The sequence below is a fragment of the Spermophilus citellus genome (assembly GCF_964194105.1).
Source record: "Spermophilus citellus genome assembly, chromosome: 4".
Classification (NCBI taxonomy): domain Eukaryota; kingdom Metazoa; phylum Chordata; class Mammalia; order Rodentia; family Sciuridae; genus Spermophilus; species Spermophilus citellus.
In genome coordinates this window covers 154,108,083-154,121,408 of record NC_138185.1, presented here as the reverse complement: position 1 = coordinate 154,121,408, position 13,326 = coordinate 154,108,083, and the positions used below count along the sequence as shown (strand labels likewise).

Sequence of the window (13,326 nt, the reverse complement as noted above, 5' to 3'; positions counted from 1 at the left end):
AAAAAAAAGTGTGGATGACTTTTCATATGATGCAAGTCAGACCTTTGTAACAGTGATACTTAAAGTATTACTTCATTGAAGTCAACATAATGTACAATAATTTGAAATCCCCACTTTCCTAAGGACCTTATTATACTGAGAAAGGAACCAATACAGGCTTTCAGAAAACACTAAACTCAGAAAACTAAGTTCACCTGAAATTACCAGTGCTCGCAACAGTTTTTTGCCTGGTTTGTCAATAGATTATTTCACTAGTATAAAACCTGAAGGCACTTCAAATCCAACATGTGTAAAACCCCACCATCCTATTTCCCCCTGAGTCTGTCCCTCCTCCATGTTTCCACTCTTAAGATGAATGGGATGACCACCGAGTCAAGCATTTTGGTCTGAAACTTGGGTATTTCTTAAACATTCCATATCTTTTGCACCTCTCAAATTCAAATTAAGCTTTGTCCATCCTCCTTAATTATCTCTCAAATCTCCCTTTTCATATATCCTCACTGCTGAATAATGTCTCCCCAGGCTTACATTAACAGTCATTTAATCAGGCTCCTTGTCTCCAGTCTTAACCCTTCCAAATCCACCCTTCACATTGCACCTCTGATGATCTTGCTAAATAAAAGGCTATAATAAAATTATGTCATTCATTTACTTATAATTCTGTCCATATGAAATTCTAAAATGCCAAACTCTAAGCCACTTTGCTACACTGCCATATATATGTGTGTGTATAAGCATATATATGTATATGCTCAATCATGCCACATTACCTAGTATTTTTCCAATTAAATCAAACAAATATTACAAATATATCTACTATTAAACATAAACTGTACTATAGGTAATCTTCCAAGTGCTACCAGAGATATAAAGGACTAGATGAGCTACATCGTCATGGATTTTGTTCTATAATAATTTAACAGGAACCTAGCTCTTCTCAAGTACTCAACAGCTCTAAATTGATCTGCGAGAGCCATCTAGTGTCAATTCTGTTTAATTGCAATCTGCACAATTACAATATAAATAAAGCCACATTTTATGCTATTTGAAATAAACTTACTTGAAAGAATATAAAGCATCTTATAGTCTAAGCATATGCACAAAATGAGAACTAATGCCAATCTTTACATTTATTCCCATGGAAAATTCAGTCTTAACGACTGAATTAATATAAGATGTTCACTCAATATAAAACTAACACTATAAATTCTCTATACCTGTGTTTTTATAACCTCAGCCATTTCCTTTTCTGATTTCTGGAAAATCTGCACACCAAAAGACATTTCTTTTTGCTTTGAGAATGCAGCAATAGGCATAGAAAAACAAGTAATAAGAATATAGTCAAGCCTCATTTGCAAATTTACTCACTAAAATTTATTTGTATCTCCAAGATTAATATTCATAGTACCTATGGTGGTCATTTATGGACATGTGCAGGAGGAAAATCACACAGCACACACTCACCCAGATGAAAGTGAACAGAGACTTTGCATTCTTATTTCATCTTTTATACTATAAACAAGTGACTTTGTGTGTGTGTGTGTGTGTGTGTGTGTGTGCAATTTTGCTGCTTAAAATGGTCGCCTGGCCATTTTAAAAATACTAAAATACTGTCTAGTGTTCCAGAGCATAAAAAGGCTCTGATCCGCCTTGTGGAAAAAATACATGTGCTAGATAAGCATGCTTCGAGCATGAGTTATAATGCTGTTGGTTGTGAGTTCGATATTAGTCAATCAGCAATATATATTAGAACTGGGAATATAATTCAGTGGTAAAGTGCTTGCCTAGTATCAGGAGTATTTTTTTGTAGTACTGGGTATTGAACCCAGTACTACAAAAAAAAAAAAAAGACACCCCTCTATATATTTAAGTACACATGTATACACACACACACACACACACACACACACACACACGCGCGCACACACACATTAAATAAGATGGCTTCATAGAGAAACCAGGTTATATATTGATCAACTGACAACACTGTGGTGAGAGGTTTACAGGAATCTAAGCCTAAATTTCTCCTAGGAGAATGGTTCACTATCTGCTAGTAATGTTCGTGGCTACTATAGAATATAACTACCACAGATAATGAGAATTAACTCTCTATGCTAGTGATCAATATTCTATTTTATCCTTATTCCCAAAGTGTTAAAGCAGAGTCCTGTGTACACTGACTCCTGATCTGAAAATCACAGTTAATTTTTGCAGTATTATCTAATTGAACCTGTCCTAAGTCAGTTTTGATGGGGTAGTTATATTTTTCTAGTATATATTAAAATAAATGCATCAATTAAATGCACATATATTACCAAAATTAACTCATGTGCCACCCAACAGTGCATGTACCAACACTGATACATGAATCACATTTGGGAAAACCTTGCTCTATATCCCATAGAAAAGTTATTACCTTTAACAAAAAAAAAATTTTCAAGGCTTCATCTGAAAATAATTATACTTTTCTCAATTCAGATTTTTGGAACAGTACTATAGATTATAATACAAAACAGAATATAGCATTCAGCATGGAAAGAGTTCAAAGAAAACTGAATAGGATAGAAACTGAATATTTTATTAGATGATCCAACAAGAAACAACATTTTGCTATATACCTGAAACTGTGTCAAATTGCTGAAAAAATGGCTTTGGATCACATGGTTGATCCACAGACTCTGCGTTAGCAATAGGCTGTTGCATAAACAGAGACTGTCCCTTCAGGACCTTTTCTGCTGCTGCTGTCAGCTTGGGCCTTTGTCCTTCACTGAGTTCACCGACACTGTGTTCCAAGTCCTTCAAAAGAAACAACTGTTAAAACCATAATATTAAAAACAAACCAAAACAGCAAATATTTGATAAATATCATGGTCCATACCACTCACTTGCTTGGAAGGTACATTAGAAAATGATTCCTATGCCACATATACATTACATGGAAAATAAATTTTAAAAGGTACTTTAGTAAAACATACAGTAGTAGGCTTTGTTTTGAATACCTTATTTTACACACACACACACACACATATATTAGTTGTAGATGGACACAATATCTTTATTTTATTTGTTTCATTTTTATGTGGTGTTGGGGATCAAACCCAGTGCCTCATGCATGCTAGGCAAGCATTCTACCACTGGCAAAAACCCCAGCTCCTGAATACCTTATTTTTTCTAAATATATATATATATTTTTTTCCTAAATATATATATATATATATATATATATATATATATATATATATATATATACACACACACATATATATATTTGTAGTTGGACATAATATCTTTATTTTATTTATTTATTTTTATGTGGTTCTGAGAACTGAACCCAGCGCCTCACACATGCTAGGCAAGTGCTCTACGGCTCAGCCACAACCCCAGCCCTGAATATGTTTTATAAGGTTAATCATTATGTTTTTCAACTTATAATTAAATATCAATAAAATATAAGAAAAATTCTATTATAATTTAAAACAATAAATACTGCCATACATTGTACATTGTTCATACAACTTAACATTTGAACCATAGAAAATATATGTCTCATTTTTCATGAAACAGAATTCTCTAAAGCTGTTAGTGTGAACTTTATAATTAAACAACTAATGAGGAAAACAATATCTTTTAAGTAGTATATAGATTATCTATATATAAATAATTATGGCTTTTGTAAGTACACAGATTTAAGACTATTTAAACCATATTTAATAAAGTTCTTTTCCCCATGAAAGTACGAAAATTTAAAAAGTACAAATATGAAGCCGGTTGTGGTGGCACACACCTGTAATCCTGGCGACTAAGGAGGCTGAGGCAAGAAGATTGCAAGAAGATTGCAAGTTCAAACCCAGTCTCAGCCACTTAGTGAAGCCCTAAGCAACTTAGCGAGACCTTGTCACTAATAAAATATAAAAAAGGAAGGGCTGGGGTCATGGCTTGGTGGTTAAGCGAGTTCAATCCCTGGTACACAAAAACAAACAAATAAAAAAAAATTACTTCATATATGTGACATATATATTTACTTCATATATATGACACGTTTGAAGTAAATGGAAAGCTAAAAATGATTGATGTATTTTTTCTGAATTAAAAGTTATATATCATATTCTGCATTAAAAATTAATACACTAGTACATTTTGTAACTTACAGATAATCTAATGAATTTAATAATCAAGAATAGAATAGGAATTCCAACATCAAAATGCTCCCAGGATTCTCTTTCTTGCTTTTGTTGTTGTTGTTGTGTGTATGTATATGTGTGTGTGTGTGGTGCTAAGAATGAAACCCAGGGTCTCACCCAAGCTAGGCAAATGGCAAGCACTCTACTACTGAAATATATCCCCAAATGCATGTTTCTTATTTTAAAGGGGCTTAATTTCAACCAACATCTTTGATGATTCTATTGACTATGAAATAAAATCTAAACCTATAAATTTAACATTCAGATTCTCTACAATTTTCCGAAATTTTATTCAAAACATCTGTATATCCCCCATTTCCTTAACCTGACTCCTCTTTAGGAATACTAAGTGCCTCACATCCTTTAAGTTGAAAAATATTAATTTGTGAGGAATATGTCCCTTGGAGACTCTTGGGCAATATTTGGAATAATGGCAGACATTTTCTTCAGAAACTAATTTGAAATATTTCACAGTAGCTATGTTACTGCTTAAAGGTAAAGGTTATATCCCATTCATCTTTATCTTTTTCAAGGCCGTGTGTAGCATATAGTAGATGCTCAGTAAAAGGTCACAGAATGAATGAGTGATACATAAATCATTTTAAAGAGCTTCAGTTTTTTCAACTGTAGAACAAAAGGAGTAGAAAAGATGTTCTAAATTCTCTCCAGTTATAAAATCCTACGTTCTATGACTTTAGGTTAAAGTTCCTTTTGAATAACTGAAATATTAACATGCCTTAATTAAAAGTGGGAATATTTTTATTTTTTCCTGATTTGTATCTAACCAAGAAATAATTAAGATTAGATAATACCTCTGAGTGATAGACTGATTGCTGTGAAACTAATAATTCTTGATTTTGTTTAGTAAGGAGAGAAAGAATTGCATCTGCATGAAGCTTTTTATGGGGCATCCTAATCACCTGTCCTTCACTGGGAGGATCATCTTCCTGAAAGAAACATAAACACAATTAACACATCAAAAAACTTTATCAATCTGCATTTTTCTCAATTATGAATAACAAAAACTTAGCCATCAAATTACATCAATCCTTTTTGGAAAAAAAGATAAACTCTTCATTTTCATTTAATTCTTTTTTAAAAAAATATTTTTTGGGGGCTAGGTTTGTGGCTCTGTGGTACAGCACTGCCTAGTATGTGTAAAGGCACTGGGTTCGATTCTCAGCACCACATATAAACAAATAAAGGTCCATCAATAACTAATAAAAATATTTTTTAAATATTTTTTAGTTGTAGATGGAAACGATACCCTTATTTTATTAATTTATTTTTATGTGGTACTGAGATTTGAACCCAATGCCTCACAGTGCTAGGCAAGCTCTCTACCATTGAGCCACACCCCCAGCCCCTCATTTAATTCTTATTTCCATCTGACTACAATAAAACACGTTTGCTTCAAACAAACAACACTATAATTTGGTAACAAACTGGAGACTTATTGTAAAAACATGAAAATTGGACCTCTGTGTCAAAACCACAAGGATTCACAAGTGTCTTATATATGTCATCAGGGTTTGGGCTTACGTGGTTTCCTGCTTCACCTTTATTCAGTGCACAAAGCAATGCCACACTGAGGCAATGAGGACAAAGCACTGGAGTAATGGATCTAAGGCAAAAATGGAACCTTAGATCTAAGGCAAAAATGGAAAACTGCAGAATATGCAACAGAACTCAGAGACCTTCAATGTCCTTTTGCCTTTGTGCTGACATCTGCCTCAGCTAGAGAGCAGGTATTGAAACACGCACTAAGACATCCTGCCTTCACTGTACTTCACTGTACTTCACTGTACTTCACTGTACTTCATACTTCACTGTACTTCAAAGCAGACCTATTCCCAAATGAGGGACAGGTGGGCATCAGAGTCAGACAAACTGAATTTCCTCATAAAGACAGGTATGAATCTGATTTTACATTAATTAAAAGTCATTCTAATTAGTTCCTTTTAGTGAAATGAAGTTAATTCTGGACTATAAATGCATATCTTCCAGTTTTATATGGATAAATGTCTAATGACTTTTTTTTGGTAAATGACTTCAAATTATTCTGGGTTTTTCCAGATTATTCCTTTGCATTTGATTTTATTATGAATTTGTAGCATATCATTTCGGTATAGTAAAAATATCGAAATTAGAAATCAGTTTCAAATGTAGAAGAAGAAAGAAGTTACAATTTAGTCCTGGTTCAGTTAACTATTTACTTTATAGAACTTTAAATATACATTGGCTAAGAATGGATAAAAATGCTATAATGGCATATTAGTAGGCCAGATAAAGCTCCTCAGAAAATAAAGATATCTCATTTATGCCTTCTTCCTGTATTGTTTTATAAAAGTGATTATACCGTCTCTACAATGGACTCAATTACTTGTATTACATAGTCACTCCTAGCTGGGTGCAGTGGCACACACCTGTAATCTCAGCAACTCAAGAAGCTGAGAAAGGAGGACTCAAAAGTTTGAGGCCAGGGATCAGGGTTGTAGCTCAGTGGTAGAGTGTCTGCCTCACACATGTGAGGCACGGGGTTCTATTCTCAGCACCACATAAAAATAAATAAATAAAATAAAGATATTGTGTCTATCTACAACTAAAAAAAAAATTTTTTTTTAAAAGTTTAAGGTCAGACTCAGAAACATAGTGAGATCATTTCTCAAAATCAAAAATTTTAAAGAAAGGGGCTGGGGTTGTGGCTCAAGTGGTGGTGCGCTCGCCTGGCATGCGTGGGGCACTGGGTTCAATCCTCAGCACCACATAAAAATAAAATAAAGATATTGTATCCACCTAAAACTAAAAAATAAACATAAAAAAAAATTTAAAAAAGACTGGGGAGGTTGTTCAGTGCCTAGAGCACCCTTGGGTTCAATCCCCAGAACTGCCCACCCCAATCATTCCTAAAAAAATAATTTTCAAATAAAATCCTTTTTTTGTGTGTGATGCTGGGGATTGAACACAGGGCCTTGTGCTTGCAAGGCAAGCAGTCTACCAACTAAGATATACCCCCAGACCTCAAATAAAATCTTATCAAAAATTTTCTTAATTATTTCCTTACTCCTTTGTGAAATTTTATCTTGTAAACACATCAGTAATAATAACAATGCTTAGCAAAAAATATGGTAAATATAATTACCTTTCTTTGCTTAGGTGATTTGAAAATACATAAAAAGTAATTATTTCCATTTTTTAACACTTTCTTCAAAAGAAAATTTCCAATATTATTCCGATTTTATATATTTTATTTATGTAAAAAATACATAAATAATCCCTTTACCAAGGCATTTTTTAAACAGACTACAACACTTTAAAAAATGACATAGGGACTGGGCATGGTGGTGCATGCCTGTAATCCCAGTGGCTTGGGAGGCTAAGGCAGGAGGATTTCGGGTTCAAAGTCAGCCTCAGCAAAATCGACTTAGCAACTCAGTGAGACTCTGTCTCTAAATAAAATACAAAATAGGGCTGGGGATGTGGCTCAGTGATCAAATGTCCCTAAGTTCTATCCCCAGTGCCCTTTCCCCCCAAAAAAGACATAGACCTGTGTATCTGTCTGTGTGTGTGTGTGTGTGTGTGTGTGTGTGTATGCTATGACTGTTTTTTGTTGTTGTTTTGGGGGTTTTTTTGGTACCAGGGACTGAACTCAGGGGCCCTTGACCACAGAGCCACATCCCAGCCCGATTTTTTTAGTTTAGAGACAGGGTCTCACTGAGTTGCTTAGTGCCTCACAGTTGCTGAGGCTGGCTTTGAGCTTGCAATTCTGTCTCAGCCTCTCAAGCCACTGGGATTACAGGCGTGCACCACCATGCCCGGCACGTATTATGACATTTTAAAATGTTAATTTTTCCTTTTTTAGAGCTAGATAATAACTAGGAAGAATTAGTATCCCTGGATCCTATTTTAGTTTTTCTTTTTGGATCATTAAATTTACATATTTATCAGCACAAACAATTATAATCACGATTAAGGAAAAAAACAAATGTATTAAATGAGATTTGATTAAAATAGGTAAGATTTTTCAGAAAATATTATAAATATTGTAAAGACAACACATCTAGGTGACACTTTGCATTGAGATAGATTTTATTACCTAATTATATTAACTGTATATTTTTTAACTACTGGGGCCACAGAGGTTAAAAACAACTTTTCATTCTCACAATTATGATAATATTACATAATAAAATGTACAAAAACCCTACATTCTTTCATGGATAAGATTTTACTAAATTGTGTGCCTATAACTCGAATAATTGAGAAAAAATCTAATCAGTTGCAACAAGTTCATCAAGATATTCTTCCTGTCAGAATTCAATGTTATAAACATTCCTTACCATTTCAAGAGCATCTTGCAAAGTGCTAGATAAGCTATCATTTAGGTGTGTCAGATATATTTCTCCAGCTCCTAAAACTAGAAATTAAGATGTAACAGGTTAGAAAAAAGAAGACAAGAACATCAGTTTTTTAAACAATGCAATTTAAAACAAAGATAAGATTGCTGTTTCACCTGCAAGTTTGTCAGAAATTTAACAGAACTGTTAAGTAGCACTACAGATATGAAATTGAGAAATAGACTCTCCTATATATTAGTATAATTTAAAACTTATTAAATTAAAGTAGATTAATTTTTCCAGAGATGAATCTTTTTGTGTTGTTGATGTATTACTATTTTAAAGGTATCTACCCTGACTCAGCAATTCCATTTCTAGTCATGTAATCTATGGAAATTATTACATTAGTACACAAAGAAACACAAACACACACATTAAGGATGGTCATTAAAGAGTTGTGCATAGTCTAGAAACATTGAAAACAATTTAAATGCACTCCACTAAGACACAATTTAAATAGACTGAACAACTACTTAAAAAACTGACAGAGACCTATATGTGTTGATACTGTAAGATGCCTACAGTGTATCATTAAGTTAAAAATTCAGGTTTCAGAATAATATGCATAGTTTCATCCCATTTTAAAGGTAAATGCACATACACATGTATGTATTTAGGTGTCTATATATGCACAGACAAAAGTATACTGGAAGGATATTAGTTCTAGAGAGTAAGATTATAAGGAAGTTTCATTTTCTAAAATTAAAATCCAGAAGTTACTTATATAGAGAACCTATTCTTTCTAGTATACTATGATAAATATTGAAAATTAGGTAAAAACACTTTAAAAAGAAAAGTTTTACTAAGGGACTTATCACAATCTACCAATGAAATCAATTAATACAGGAACTTACTCTTGGGAGCCAATTTTTGACCACAGCTAAATAAAACCTCTCCTTCAGAGATGGGTCTATCTAAAGTTTCTGTTTCAGTGACAGTAATGCTCAAAGTGCTCTCCATTGTAGAGGAACCAGAACTTGGCATCTGTAAGGGAGAAGGAGCCTTGGTGGCTGCAGGAAATGGTGTAAGGGGAACTGGCTCTGGAGGCGCAGGCTGAGCAGAGAAATCCACACTCTCAGGTTCTTCATCTTTAGCTACAGACATTACACTAAGAAGATAAGGACATATTTTGAATTTATTAGGTCACTAAAGGCCTATATTCATTTTTATATAAAAAACAGATTCAAAGGTGTTGTGTCTCCTTTAGCATAGTATTTCTATGAACTATACTTTTATAATTAATAAGATTCATTCTTCTAAAATTGTTTTTATGCTTTAGTCATTGGCCATCTTGAAACCTCTTCTAGTCAAAAAACAAATCTACATGGGATAAACAACAACATAAGTTAAGTGATCATAGTAAATGATGATCCATACTAGAGAGAAATCATTTTCTATTTTATTATCAGACAGATAACTTTATTAAGTCTGTTTCCAACATTTTAAAAAAGAGGTGAAGATATAAGTAAATTGATAATTTTAAAAACTTAAAACTTATAAAACATCTTCCAAGTATAGTGTGGTTTATAAAGCTCTTCATCACCTCTATGTTTCACTAGGTCATACAAGTGAAACATAAGTTACTAAGAATTAATCCAGTCAGCCCTCCATATCCACAGGTTCCATGTCCAGGAGACACCCAACCACAGACTGAAAATATTTTTTCAAAATATTTGAGTCTGTACTTTTTGTGTGTGTGTGTATCATTATTCCCTAAACAATACATTATAACAACATGGTACAAGCATTTTCAATGAATTAGGTAATAATCTAGAGATGATGTAAAATGTATGTAGATTATATGTAAATACCTTGCTATTTCATATAAGGGACTTGAATATGTGTGAATTTTGGCATGAGGAGATGGGATCCTAGAAATAGTCCCCCTCCAATACAGAGGGATGACTATAAATTCTTACTTACATAGCCCTTGGGTGAACAAATCCTTCTAATAGAGAGTTAGGATTCTCCTCATCCAGTGGCAGGTCTCCATCCCCCCATGGCTTGGGAAGCTCTGGGCTTGATATCTTCAATTTATCAATGGAAATCTCTGACAAAGTTGGGGTAAGAGCAGCTGCAGCTGCTGGAGGAGGTGAAGGAGCAGGGGTAATTGCTGGAGTATTCACAAGTGTCATGGCAGGCATATCATGTCCTAAAGAGTTTTTTTTAAAAAAAGAAAGAAAGAAAGAAAATGTTAAAAGTCAGTCAACAACTCCCATAAGACAATACGTTGCTTCAAATACCTTAACATTTTGGGATACAAATAGTGGCAATAGTAATAACAATGACGATGGTGGTGACCATTAGCAAAAGAATTCCTAAATTAATTTAATAAAGTATAAAAAAAACTAGAAAAAAATGGCACTTTTAACACTACCATATACTTAAAATAGTCTATTTCTTTATATACTTTAAGAAGTGGTAATTGGGGCTAGGATTGTGGCTCAGAGGTAGAGTGCTCGCCTAGCACGGGTGGGACCCGGGTTTGATCCTCAGCACTACATAAAAATAAAGGCATTGTGTTGTGTCCATCTACACCTTAAAAAAAAAAAAAAAGTGGTATTTTGGGGCTGGGACTATAGCTTAGTGGTAGAGCACTTGCCTAGCATATGTGAGGCCCTGGGTTTGATTCTCAGCACTGCATATAAATGAGTAAAACAAAGGTCCATCAACAACTAAAAAAAAAAAAAAAAAAAAAAAAAATATATATATATATATATATATATATATATATATATATATTGTTTTTTTTAAAGAGGTGGTACTTTGGTTTGAATGTTTGTTCATGTGTTAGAAACTTAATCCACAAATTGATGTGGATATTTTGGAGTAGGCTAATTAGGGTTAGATGAAGATATGAAGGGGGAGACATATGATGTAATTAGTGGCTTTATAATAAGAGAGACCAAGGCTCTCAGGCTCCTGCTTTTGCCATTGTGTAATGCCTTCTGTCAGTATGATACAGCAAGAAGACCTTACCAGCCAGGTGCATTGTCATATGCCTATAATCACAACAGTTTGGGAGGCTGAGGCAGGAGGATTGCAAATTCAAAGCCAGCCTCAGCAATTTAGCAAGACCCTAAGCAACTTAGCAAGACCCTGTAACAAAATAAAAATTAAAGAAAAAAAGGGCTAGGGATGTGGTTAAGCGTCCCTTGGTTCAATCCCAGATACAAAAAAAAAAAAAAAAAAAAAAGAGCAACCCTCACCAAATGCAGCATCTCAATTTTGGACTTCCCAAAATTTAAATTTTAAAAATAAATTTCTTTTTTTTAATAAATTATCTACTCTGTAGTAATTTAATACAGTAATATCAAACAGACAAGTGGCAACCAATTCCTTAATTTTTCTCATATGATAATGATTTACTAAAACCTGGTAAGCAACAAGTATGTATAAAGCATCTAATAAAACATCATAAAATTTTAATTACTACTTGCTAAAATTAAAACTGAATTATAGAAATAAGGTTTCTACCTTTTTCAGGAAATACATCTTTTACAGAAAAAGCCCCATCATGATCTGAATTACATGGAGAAGAATCTGGAGTTTTCACTAACACCCGGTCCTTAGGAGGTGATGAAGGTGATCGAGGAGGTGTAGGCTGTGGAGTAGCCACAGGGGTACACACTCTTGCCTAAAATAAAGTAGTACAACAAGACAAATGGTTTATAATCACCCAAGTACTGCAAGCTCGTTCATAGACTATATCGAATTTAAATGGGGAGGGGGGGGGGCGCAAAATAACAGCAAAAAAAAAAAAAAAAAAAAAGGAGACTTAAATACCCTGGCTCTTAAGTATCTAGCTACCAGTATAAGGCTGGTCTACAGAAAGCCTCTACAATTGAAAAACCCTGCCTCTGAAACAGGCCTCCAAGAAAACTAAGGCACCCTATTTTAATGTAGAGATAAAGACTATCCATACAGTTGAAGATCAAAACCACTATAAATTTGATGAGTAGGCCACGCAACAAAAAGGAAGCATTTTAACTGTCAAGATATAAAAAAAAAAAAAACTAAGTAAGCCCTTTTGCACAAAGAAACAGTATATAAAAAGGAACAGAAGGATTTAAAAAAGTGGGTGGGGAGAAATAATAATAGGGAGATAGAAATTACTAGGGGAATAAAAAGAGAACATTTTCATACTAATTTGTTGAATACATAATCAAATGGCTCAAAATTAAGGTAAAAAAGAATGACAGTGAAAATTAAGTCTCCTTCCTGTGTCCTTTTTACATAGTTCTTTCTATTCCTCAGAGTTATCAAATACTCTAGACTTAAAAGTCATTTCATATTTATTTATTTATTTATTTATTGCCAATTCCAAGTATATTCCAAGTTGTCAAAGCTGGTTATTGGGAAAAGTTTTCAATTAGCAATAATCATGCCTTGGATAAATCTCATTGGCTATGATACTACTGTTTTGCAAAGCTTCATTACATAGTCATATAAATTTATTTATGGAATAAAACTCCAGAAGTAGAGTTCTTGATTAAAGAGCTGTGTTTTTTATTTGAATAGTTATTTCACTAAATTTCCCTCTACAGAATTGTACATTTCATACTACCACCAGAAGGTATGAGAATGTCTATTTCCCCAAGGTTTGCCAAACAATAGCTTTATCAAACTTTTAGATTTTTGCCAATCTGATCAGTAAAATGGAACTTCAGTGATTTTTTTTCCTTATTATCAGTGAGGCTGACAGTCTTTTTACATGAATATGGATGATTTATATTTCTTCAGTATTC

The 13,326-nt window shown here is 33.5% G+C and overlaps 1 protein-coding gene across 7 annotated transcripts in view; it reads right to left on the bottom strand.

Annotated features, from left to right (window-relative positions):
• KIAA0586 overlaps positions 1 to 13,326 on the bottom strand; it is a 139,489-nt gene that overhangs the window by 44,088 nt on the left and 82,075 nt on the right. For 6 of the 7 annotated variants that reach the window (XM_081289314.1, XM_081289312.1, XM_081289310.1 and 3 more), the window contains exons 23-28: positions 12,056 to 12,215; positions 10,502 to 10,730; positions 9,433 to 9,686; positions 8,522 to 8,598; positions 4,994 to 5,128; positions 2,619 to 2,796 (exon numbers count right to left, since the gene is read on the bottom strand). In XM_081289314.1, coding sequence (XP_081145440.1) covers positions 2,619 to 2,796; positions 4,994 to 5,128; positions 8,522 to 8,598; positions 9,433 to 9,686; positions 10,502 to 10,730; positions 12,056 to 12,215 — 1,033 coding nt within the window. The remainder of the gene's footprint in view (positions 1 to 2,618; positions 2,797 to 4,993; positions 5,129 to 8,521; positions 8,599 to 9,432; positions 9,687 to 10,501; positions 10,731 to 12,055; positions 12,216 to 13,326) is intronic. The other variant, XM_081289316.1, reaches the window with a different exon arrangement.